The 12,120-nt window shown below is 41.6% G+C and overlaps 1 protein-coding gene across 1 annotated transcript in view; it reads left to right on the plus strand.

Annotated features, from left to right (window-relative positions):
• The window catches only part of PARL (presenilin associated rhomboid like), a 53,457-nt gene that overhangs the window by 288 nt on the left and 41,049 nt on the right, over positions 1-12,120 (plus strand). The window contains exons 2-3 of the mRNA XM_005675204.3: positions 9,086-9,275; positions 9,730-9,870. Of these exons, the coding sequence (XP_005675261.1) occupies positions 9,086-9,275; positions 9,730-9,870 (331 nt within the window). The remainder of the gene's footprint in view (positions 1-9,085; positions 9,276-9,729; positions 9,871-12,120) is intronic.

Raw genomic sequence — 12,120 nt, forward strand, 5'->3', positions numbered from 1 at the left:
TCTTCTCGCGCGTCCCTCCTCCCTCTCTTCCCCTTACACCTCCGTCCAGTCTTCGCTTCTCGTCGCGCCACCTCGCCCCGGGCGCTCAGTGACCAGCCCCGGCCCAGATCTCCGTGAGCCCGCGGTAGCCTCTTTCTTGGGAGGGGCGTGTCGGGAAGGGGAAGTAATCTGTAAAGGGCAGATTGGGCACCATACCTCATAATCCCGCGAGCAAATAAAGAATTAACACAGCTGGTAGAGTGGTAGGGCCGAGATTTTATTCTCTTATCAACCTTTATAAAAGCTTTGTTTTTCTACATATTACTTCTTTAGAGGAATTTATGGGGGAAGGCGGAGTCAGAGGAGGGCATCTCCTTGCCTCTTGCAAAGTTATAGGAGAGGCTTTTCTGTTAAACGAGTTGAGACGGTGGAATATTTGGTTTTCAGATGACTTGGAAAGAAAGCTTCATTTTTCCTGAGTAGAAGCTGTGTGAAGAGTACGGTTTATAAGTATTTGCTGTTTTTGCATTAGAATAGTTCAACTATAAATTGAGAGCAATCCCTTAACTAAGGTTCTAGTATGTATTTGGCTCTGAATTTTCTTTCTGTTGTTTAACAGAGTTTGAGTTTCCTGTTTTCTTACTTGGTTAGGTGAGTGCCTGAAGTCTACCTGATAGATGATAGCAAGAAGCCTTGTGTTTAGTTCTACACCAGCTCTCCTGCTACTAAGTTGCTTCAGTCGTCTCCCACTCTGTGCGACCCCATAGACGGCATCCCACCAGGCTCCCCCGTCCCTGGGATTCTCCAGGCAAGAACACTGGAGTGGGTTGATATTTCCTTCTCCAGTGCATGAAAGTGAAAAGTGAAAGTGAAGTCGCTCAGTCGTGTCAGACTCTTAGCGACCCCATGGACTGCAGCCTACCAGGCTCCTCCGTCCATGGGATTTTCTAGGCAAGAGTACTGGAGTGGGGTGCCATTGCCTTCTCCGTCAACACCAGCTGTAGCCAGTGGTAAATAGTTGAGACTCCAGTATGGTGGAGCCATCCTTAATTTTCAGATCATCTGGATTGTCTGTATACTATATTTCCCAGGCCTTACCTCAATCCTGTCGACTTGCCCGGTGGGCAGGAGGTGAGTTGGGGGAAAGGAGGTGGGTTGTGGGAGAAAAGGGAATGAACCTGTAGTTCTAAACAAGCCCTGAATGTAGGATCGCAGATTTGTGGTAAATTGGCTTACATTGTACTTAACTTCATGATACAGGGGAACATGGAGCCTCAGCACTAACCGAAAACTCCTGAGGAGATGGGAGAGTGAGGTCAGGTGGAGTTAATTTATATCAGTGGTCCTGATTCCAAACCCCAGTTGAAATTGCATAGTTTGAGAGGGAAGAAGAGTGAATATAGCTATTAGGAAGCAACAGGTGTTCAATATTCAAGATCTGTGTTAGGAAGGGAAAGAAAAAGAACAACTTGGTTAAAGAGGAGGCTCCAGTAAAAATTGAAGACCAGTTGAAACAAATACATGTGGTGTTGAAGATTACCATCACAAGTTTTTAGTTTGTCATTCATATGCAGAGTTTGAAATTGACATTTTTTGCGGTGACATTGAAAAAGACATTGTGGGTAAGCCCGAAATGTAACTTCTAGAAAGAAGCAAGTTTCTTTGTATGTAACTTTATTAGATCTGCTTTCACTTCTCGGAGTTCTAAGATTAGTATATGGAGGAATGAAATCGGTGATATGGTTAAAACAGAGGTCTGGGCTTAGTCCTTGTGATTTTTTGTTGTAACAGGAGTGAAGTGTGGCTGAGAATTTGCTTTTTTTTTTTTTTTTTAACAAGAACTACAGGTGGGAATATTCCTCAAAATTTCTACAAACTATAATGGCAGGCCCAAGGCAGCCTGCCAGTGAAGAATGGTTTCTGTGCTTTAAAAGACTAAACACAGAGATTTAAGTTGTTTTTCACAAAGACTAAAATATTTATTGTCTGGCTCTTTACAGAAAATGAAGAACATCTCACTTAGAGTTTTTAGAAACTTTACCATCATCAAACTATTGGCAGCACTTCTGAAAAATGGTTTAGGCTTGAAAGAAGCCTGTATAATTTGTCAATTGTATGTATCATTTATATGGAGCGTAAATCTTAAATTTGGACTGAGATGACAGTCTTAAGATATATTTAAATACTTGACAAATTAGTAAATCTGGTATATTTATTTCCCTTTGAATCTTCCACGTATTAACTCAAGATGAGTTTTAAGAAAATGACTGTGACATGCTTATGCCAGTCAGGAGCTTGGTGTACCTCCCCCAACCCCAACCAAATGGCTGAAAATTCCAGGGTACTCTTTCCAGAGGGAAAGAGGGTGTGGATGTTATGCTGGGAAGGAGCCAAAAATGCTCACTGTCAGTCCTAGTTAAACTTTCCTATTGGAATTCTTCATTTGGTTGCAAATCCTATTTTTAAAATTCTAGTCAGTTAGGATTAACCTGTAGCTAACTATTGTAATTTAAGTGGAAATATTGTTGGAAGAGTGGGGGATTAGTTTCTAGCTCTTGCTATTCAAAGTGGTTCATGAACCAGCAGTTTAGGACAGGGGTTTGTCAGACTTATTTTATAAAAGCCTAGATAGAAAATAGGGCCATGTAGGTCTTTGTCAGATGTTATTTTTCTTTTAAACAACTCTTTAAAAATGCAAAAGCTATTTTAAGCTGGAAGACCAAATTCTCTCTGCAGGCCATAGTTTGTCAGTCTATAATTTAGGAGCTTGTTGAGAAATGCAGCATCTCAGACTCACCCTAGACCTACTGAATTAGAATCTTTTTTAAACAAGATCCCCAGATGATTTGTGTAGAGACTAAAGTTTTCCCCACATCTGTGGTAAATCGCAACTTTTCAACCCTCCCACACTTGAGAAACCTGGGGAGCCCTTAAAAAATACTGATGCTCTGGTCCCATCCCTGGAGATTCTAATTGAATTGGTCTGATGTGAAGCCATCGTGTCCTGTTTTTAAGAGCTTACCAGGCAATACTAAGGTATAATACAGGAAAGGAAAAGCTGTTTTCCCTCTACCAATCTTAGGTTTATTGGCTGGGGCCCTGCCAGACTAACAAAAAAACAGGTTAACAAGGGGAAAACATGCTTTGTATGTATACATACCTTGGAGTACTCAGTGATGAGTAACCGAAAGGGATGGTTAGAACTTGGTCTTATATAGCATTTTAACAAAAGAACCACAAAGTTTTAGAGAAATGAGAATGCAAAGGGAAAGGACTTTGAGTTTCTAGGGCAGCAAATAGTGGGAAGTTAATATGGGGGCTAGTTAGTAAAGATTGTTATGTAGATTCCTCTGATGCTTTCTCTGGGTTCATAAGGGTCTCGAGTTGTCTTGTGATTAACTTCTGTCCTTCCTGGTAGAGACGGGTGGGGGTACACCTTTACAAGTGTGTATCCTGCTTCTAGGCCTATAGGGGCAGGGCAGAGAGTTTTTCTTATATCTGCTGCTTCTCAATTGCCTTCAGCTCAAAACAATCCCCATGCCAAAGTGGCATATTTGGGGATGGAGTATTCGACTCCTTTTCAGGAGCCAGCTGTGAGAATTACTGTTCCAGGCTATGCTTTCAGAGTCATAACTGCTTCTGCCACAGTTAGGTGGTAGATTTTAAAACATGGCCATAGTCATTTGCAGCTTTTCTCATCTGAAGCTGGAATCTATTTCCCTTTTTCTTGAAGCAGGGTTGGCCTCGTGACTTGCTTTGACTAGTGCCATGTGGAGGAAGTAATGTGCAAGGTTCAGAGTCTGGACCTCAAGAGGCCTTGCAGCTTATCCTTTTCTGTCTTGGAACACTCTCGCTGCTATGGTTAAAGCTCTGGTTAGACTAGACTAGAGATTACCGAGACCATTTAGAAAGAGAGACCTAGCTAACAGCCAATACTGAGGCTCCAGATATGGCAGGGAGGCCATCATAGCCTCTCCAGCTCCAGCTGAGCAGCCAGATGACTGGCTGCATGAGCGATTCCAGATGAGACCAGCAGTAGAACTGCCCAGCCAAGGGCAGCTACCTCATAGAATCACGAGATGTAGTTACGCTTTTAGGACAACTAAGTCTTGGGGCGGTCTGTTATGCAATAATAAATGAGGCAACTGGGAATCTGCTGCTAGATAGGGATCTGCTGACCGGAGTAAGAACTGTGCTGCCTCCGCCTTCCACGGGAGTGACGCCTTGGGTGCTGCCTCCTCACTAAACCCAGTTCTGGCTGGCAAAGCTGATGAGAAGGCGTTGGTCACGTCACAAACTCTGACCGAAAGGGCATCTGGAAAACAGTTTGTAGCTTCCCAGTCCCTGCAGCATGGGAACGTACCTTAGGTGAAAGGAATAAGTGTTCAATGAACCAAGTCACAGTACTTAATTCTATCCAACAAGTTCTGTATGTCCAGCTGTAACATACATATACTGCATCTGAACTGTACCTGAGGCCAGTTTGTGTAACATGTCCTCAGCCCCACACTTAACTTCTGTTGAGATTCTCAAGATAAATATTAGTCTAGGCAAAAGGTCTGGCTTTGTGTCAAAGCCAGATTCCCCACTTGGCATGTCTGTGTTCCTTCTCGGGCATTGCGCTCCAGAATTGTAAATGAGCTGAAGAACTGTTGAAGTAGTCTTTCGTTAGAAGCGATTGAGTACGTGTCCTGTAGTGTTAAGCTATTGGAGATATAAAGAAATCTCATCCTTCATATTTCTTGGTCTAAAAAGAGAAAAATGTGGCCCAGTGGTTAGGATTACAGGAGCTCATTGCCATGGCCCAGGTTCAGCCCCTGATGAGAGAGCTGAAGTCTTGGGAACCTTGTGGCACAACCAGAAAAAAAAAAAAACAGCTGCCAACTACACTGGGTTACAGTTTGTAACCATTTACAAGGAAACATTGAAAGGAAATGTATTCCTATAACTTTGTGTCACACTTTTTGTTTTTTGAGACAGAGTGGTGTTTACTAGACCTCTCTGTAAATTCGGGCTTGAACCCTGGTAGCTCAGACGGTCAAGAATCTGCCCACAATGTAGGAGGCCGCAGTGCAGGAGGCCTGCGTTCAATCATTGGGTCAGGAAGGTCCCTGGAGAAAGGAGTGGCTATTCACTCCAGTATTCTTGCCCAGAGTCCCATGGACAGAGGAGCCTAGTGGGCTACAGTCCATGGGGTCATAAAGAGTTGGACACAACTGAGCGACTAAGCACATTAGTCTAAATTACTTTGGAGTATTTAAGAAAAATCAAATCCAATTGCAAAGGATTGACACAGTTTTAAAGGTGTTAGCAGTTAGGAATGCCCTTGGTTGTAAGTTAATTGTTGCTTAAATATATGAGAAGTACTTAGCTTAGAACAATTGGAGGTAGGTAACTGTTGTCTTTGCTCAGTAGCTCAAAAACTGTCAAGGTTAGTACCTGAAGTCCTTGGCCTTTCTCTTGACATTCAAGATTACTGCCCTGTCTCTAGAGACTTACATCCTTTTTTTCAAGGTTAAAAAAAAATGGGAGGGATGTGATATTAGTGACACCTCCATTTTTACTGGATAAGCAAAACCTGTTTTCAAGAGGTTTCTAAATAAGTCTCGTTTTGTTAGAACTCTGTAATATGGCCACCCCTAGCCATAGGAGTGGAGAAGGCGATGGCACCCCACTCCAGTACTCTTGCCTGGAGAATCCCAGGGACGGAGGAGCCTGGTGGGCTGCAGTCCATGGGGTCGCTAAGAGTCAGACACAGCTGAGCGACTTCACTTTCACTTTTCACTTTCATGCACTGGAGAAGGAAATGGCAACCCACTCCAGTGTTCTCGCCTGGGGAATCCCAGGGACGGGGAGCTTGGTGGGCTGCCGTCTCTGGGGTCTCACAGAGTCGGACACGACTGAAGCGACTTAGCAGCAACAGCCATAGGAGAGCCCAAAGCGAAGATATTTATCTTTCTTAGCCTCTGCAGAAAAAGCAGGCAATAGAACAAGAAATAGAAAAGTAGATTTGCAATTTGCCATTCAATAGTTATTTGCTAAAGGATAAAGCTTTGGTTTTCCCAGTAGTCAAGTACGGATCTGACAGTTGGACCATAAAGAAGACTGAACACCGAAGAACTGATGGTTTCAAATTGTGGTGCGGGAGAAGATTCAAGAGTCCCTTGGACAGCAAGGAGATCAAACAGGTTAATCCTAAAGGAAGGACTGATGCTGAAGCTCCAATACTTTGGCCACCTAGTGAACTCACTGGAAGAGACCCTGATGCTGGGAAAGATTGAGGGCAGGAGGAGAAGGGGCGACAGGATGAGACGGTTGGATGGCATCACTGACTCATTGGACATGAGCTGGAGCAAATTCCGGGAGATGGTGAAAGACAGGGAAGCCTGGCGTGTTGCAGTTCATGGGGTCGCAAAGAGTGGGCTACTACTTAGCATCTGAACAAACAACAAATTCATAAGCCTGGTAACAGATTCTGAAGGAGTTCAGAGCCATTCTGAGTAACAGTTGGCACTGTTTGAATAAGTACATTGCTTTCCAAAGCAGATTTTGTTGAAAGGAGTAGCACTTATTTGTAAGTACAAATTCTGACTTACTAAAAGTTTTAAGGTGAATTACTTTATCATTACCCATCCTTACCATGTGATATCTGAAAATCTGAACTGTGCTGTGGACTCAGTATTGAAGAGCAAGTTAGATGAGTAATAGTAGTAACAGTAGCTGTTCCATTTTTCTGAGTTTTATGTTTCCAGATGCCTGCTAGATATCACCTGGGCGCTCAAAACACTTTGTTGCGGAGGCTTACATATGGTAAAATGTTTAAGTGTTAAGTGTGTAGCCCTTTAGTGCTGACAAATGTATACACCTGTGCAACTGTCACCTAAAAATAATGTCCATCATTCCAGCAAGTTGCCTCTTGCCTCTTTCCAGTCAAGTCCCACTTTAAGCAACCACTATTGATTTTGATCACCACAGATATTACTATTTTTTAACCACAGATAACTTTCGCCTATTTTTCAGCTTCGTATATATATATATACATACAATCACACAGTCACATCGTGTGCTGTTTTGTGTTTGACTTCTTTTGCTCCGTTTTTTTTGAGATTCATCTGTGATGTGTGATCAGCAGTTTTTCATTGAGTAGTTCAGTTGGCCCTAAACACCTCCAGGTGTCTCATCCATGGATTCAACCATGTTGATGGGGAATGTCAGCTATATTTTCTATAAGGGATTTGAACATCCAGAATTTGGTATCTGCAAGGGGTCCTAGAACCAATCTCCAGTAGATACTGAGGGACAACTGTATTCCGTCATATAAATATACCAGACTTTCTCCTTTCCCCAGTTGATAGCAATTTAAGTTCCAGTTTTTTAGCTGATAGAATTGTGCCGCAATGATTGCAAGCATTTTAAACAGTGCCTACGATGGAGTTAATTCATCTCTCCTACTTTCCTGTTTTGGTGCTTCTGATTTTCCTTGTCTTAGTGAATAGTACCACTTTCCTTTCACTTATTCAAAATAAAACAAATAATTGTTCTTGATCCCTTCTTTTTTCTGAAGTAATTGTTGACCCTTTCTTTATTAGGGATTGGCCTTGATGGTAGAGATATAATGAATACAGAAGTGATAATCCAGTTACAGTACAGCCAGTGAATGAGAGAAGGTTAAGAGTATATACAAGGTATTTTAGGACTCTAGGAATACAGAGAATACACTCAGCCTGGGGGAGGTTAGGACTGCTTCTTGGAGGAGGACGTGAACTCAAGTTTGAAGGGCACAGAAGAAGTTAGAGAAGCACATCCTGTGACAAAGGAGCAGCATTGCTAAGTTTGACAGGATGATGAGACATTTACTGTGTGGTTCCAAGCAGGGGGATGGTAAATGTATTTGCGTTTAATAAAATGTGAAGGATGAATTGGAGTAAGGCAGTATTAAAAACAATGAAATCTGTTAGGAAATGGTAAAGTATTCCAGGCCGAAGGGATGAGCTAAGGGATTGTGTTGGACTTAAGGAGAGAATGTTGGTCCTCTGAGAGAGCATTTGAGGAGGCATTGAATGTTTGTGGAAGAATAATATGAGGAAAGAAGAAAATGCAACATGTTAAAATGTTTGAACTATTTAAATAAGCTGTTGACATAAACTAGGCATGGGATAAAGGACTAAATTAAGAATGGAAAGAATGTTATTTGCCAGAGTTGATTTTTAATTAGATGGTAAGAATTAAGGAGAAAGAATAATAACTTCTAGATTTTTAATCTTAGTGGTTCAGAGAACTGTGGGACCACTGAAGGAGTAAGGAAGTCAGAAAATGGAGCTGTTTGTAGAGGAGGCTGAATTCCCTTTTGAATATATTGGTTTTTGAAGTAATGGGGAGCGTGCCTGCATGCTTAGTCATATCCAACTCTTTGTGACCCCATGGACTGTAGCCTACCAGGCTCCTCTGTCTCTGGGATTCTCCCAGCAAGAGTACTGGAGAGGGTTGCCATTTCCTTCTCCAGCCAAGTAGAAATATTCAATATATAGTTGGAAATACAGGATAAGAAATTTGAGGCTGGGACTCGAGACGTAGATGTAAATCACTTACTTGTTTAGATGTTATCCAGGCCACAGAAATGAAATTTTTCTTTTTACTCAACCAGAGTGTTTCAGGTTGTGGGTTACAAAGATGGGAAGACCTGTCTGATTGTTTTCAAGCAGTTTAATGAGTGTAGAAAGGTAGTATGTTTAGAGTATAATGAGAACAGTCAGGAAGAGGCCTCTGCGGGGTCTACCTGGGAGAAATTACCATTTGACAAAAGAAAAAAGCTTTTTATTGGATTGTAAACTGTGTGGAGGAGGAGTACAAATTGTTTTATTTATTGATACACAGTAATAGCCCAAACATGCCCTGTAAAGCTGCTGTAGTTTGTCTGTCCTTTTTCAGAAGAGCATAGTTCACTGTTTTGACTGAATCCTCCCTGGGAGTAGGAGTCTTGGTGGCTTTGGGGTTGCAGAGTGAGTATAAACTGAGTTGGTGATGTTGCAGGATAAGAGGGGAAGCTCATAGAGGTTGCTGTTTGCAAGATGCAGTTCAGTTTCTAATCTGCCATTTTCTTCTGTAGGTTTAACTTTTTTATTGAGCAAAAATGTGGATTCAGAAAAGCACCCAGAAAGGTTGAACCACGAAGACCGGACACAAGTAGCGAAGCATACAAGAGAAGTGCTCTGATTCCTCCTGTAGAAGAAGCAGCCTTTTACCCTTCTCCCTATCCCATAAGGACTCTTATAAAGCCTTTGTTTTTTACTGTTGGGGTAAGAGCTCACATTAATATGAGTTACCTGCATGGCCTCAGGTGTGGCATTAAAGCACTTTTGTGTTTGGGCTTCCTTAATGACACATTGAGGGGCATCAAAAGGATCTGGAGTCGTGATTGTAGGAAAACATGAATCCAGTAATTGCTGTTAGCACGTGGTTCACTCATGTAAGCCCTGGAGAAGAAACTCATGGGCCTTTTATTTGTTATAACATTGTAGGTGATACTGAGTTGATATTTGGAATTTTATTGAAAAAGTTCTAATTGTAAACAGGTCCCAGGGTACTGTGAAGTTAATAAAATGGGAAACAGTGAAATATTCACCTAATAAGTTTCAGTGTACCCTATGTTCCTTATGTTCATAAAAAGCAATGAAAATGAAATAATATCCTTGAAACTATGTATAGGTCTATTTCTTAAAAAATTTTTTGTAATATATTTGTTTTATGTAGTTTACAGGCTGTGCATTTGGATCAGCTGCTATTTGGCAATATGAATCACTGAAATCCAAGGTCCAAAGTTATTTTGATGGTATAAAAGCTGATTGGTTGGATAGCATAAGACCACAGAAGGAAGGAGACTTCAGAAAGGAGGTAAAGATAAATATGGCTTTTGTTTGTTCTAGTTGATAAGTTTTTGAAGTCTGGTTATTATGAAGTGTTTTTAATAGCAACATTAGGTCAGTAGATATGAAGTCAGTGCACTTACTATTCTTCTTTATTCATTGTAGTAGTTTTAGTCACCAAGTTGTGTCCAACTCTTGCGACCCCATGGACTATAGCCCATGGAGCTCCTCTGTCCAAGGGATTTCCCAGACAAGAATACTGGGGTGGGTTGCCATTTCCTGCTGCAGAGGATCTTCCCAACCAGGGGATTGAAGCCTCATCTCCTGCATCGCCGGTGGATTCTTTACTGACTGAGCCACCAAGTGTTAACGTTTTACACGGCTGGCACTGTTGCAGTTAAGCGCTGCAAGAAGTTCGTCCCTCTACCCACATAGAGCAAGAATCACCACAAACAGTTGTTGGAAATTACTGTTTGCACTTTCTTCCGGTTCCACTAATGGCCACTGTTTTTACTTGCATCTCCTGGATGGATGATTTTGGAGTACATGTTGGAATCAGAGGGCGTTTTATGTTTGAGGGGTAGAGATACTGTGTGGATTTTTAAAAGCTGCTTAGTGCCATGATGTTTACATCTCTCTGATAAATACCTACTGTTGATGTTTCTAACTGTGCTTGGATTGAGGATGCAAGAAAAGGGTACAAATACAGAGCTTTTAGAACTTTTCCTTACTTCGTGTACATGTTAATGGCCTTCCTCGCCTTTTACAGAAAGCATATGTTTTATTTCATTTGACAGTGCTTACTGAGCAGAGCCTGTAGGCTATTTGTGAATCTTTCCTTTTCAGGCACTTTCTTGTTTTGTAGTGGCAGCACACTGCCCTCCAGTGTGGAGATGAGCTGGTGTCCTCGTCGCTTTTCCTCTTCCACGTCTTTCCTGGCCACTGAGAGGCTGAGAGGGCAGCCGTGGGTGTGTGGCCAGCGAGAGGCTGAGAGGGCAGCCGTGGGTGTTCTTTTTCTTAATGGTAGTTGAGGTTCCTCTAAGTAGGGAGGAATCATTCCTCCTTGTTTCCCCATCAACACAGGAAGCACGAGCCCTACCTGTTCTAGAGAGGCTTTATGTCAGAAGAACAGTTGATGTAATTTTGCAGGTAAAACCTGCAGTAATGAGCAATGGTTTTTATTTAGTACAATATGTTTGAGAAGATTGTAATGCTGATCTATTCCACATTCCTGGATCCCTTTAAAAGCTACAGGCTTCTGAAGTATAAAGTTTTGGTATCCAAATTATTCCTTGAAATGGTGAAAATGACACAAATGATATACATGATCTTAATCCCAAGATGAATTTGTTTGAGATAGGTAAATGATAGGATATAAAATGTAAAATCCTGTTAAAGTTGAAATAACACATAAATAAAACATGGGAAATGAAAGTCCTGGGAACCCATGCCACACTACTGCAGCAAGTAAGGTGTGAGAGCTCACATACATTTAATTTTACAGTTGACCCTTGAACAATGCAAGGGTTGGGGCACTGATCCTCCACGTAGTGGCAAACCTGCATATAACTTTATAGTTGGCCCTCCGTAACAGTGGTCCCACATTGGTGGGTTCTGCCAACTGCAGATGGTATAGTATATATGGTGTAGTACGTATTTACTGAAAAAAATCTGCATTTAAGTGGACCAGTGCAGTTCAAACCTCTGCTGCTCAAGGGTCAGCTGAATTACAAAAATGAAATCATTGTTGAATATGGATCAAATACATACTGATCTGTAACTTTTGTTTTTAACCTTGGATTTCTTTCAGTGTTAGTATACAAAGTCTGGCTCAAGTTTCATGGTGAGAACATGTATATATTTTTTAATTAAAAAGCTTTAATCATGGAGGGAATTTCCTGGTGGTCCAGTAGTTAGAACTTCAAGCTCCCTCTACAAGGGGACATGATTTCAATCCCTGGTCAGGAAACTAAGGTCTTGCGTGCCACCTAGTGTGACCAAAAATAAATAAATAAATAATACATGAATAAAACTTTGATCCTGGAAAATTTCAAAAGTAAAGTAACAGAGTATAGGATAAAGAAAATAGTATAATGAACCCCTGTCATCCTGCATCAACAGTTACTGACAGAGCGACTTTGTTTCATCTAGTCCCCTTTCTTTCCCATCCTTTCCCACCACTGATTACTGTAAAGCAAATTCTAGACATCAGCTCAGCATGCTCAGTCACGAAGTCTTGTCTGAGTCTTTGTGACCCCAAGGACTATAGCCTGCAAGC

The sequence above is a fragment of the Capra hircus genome, chromosome 1, assembly GCF_001704415.2.
Source record: "Capra hircus breed San Clemente chromosome 1, ASM170441v1, whole genome shotgun sequence".
Classification (NCBI taxonomy): domain Eukaryota; kingdom Metazoa; phylum Chordata; class Mammalia; order Artiodactyla; family Bovidae; genus Capra; species Capra hircus.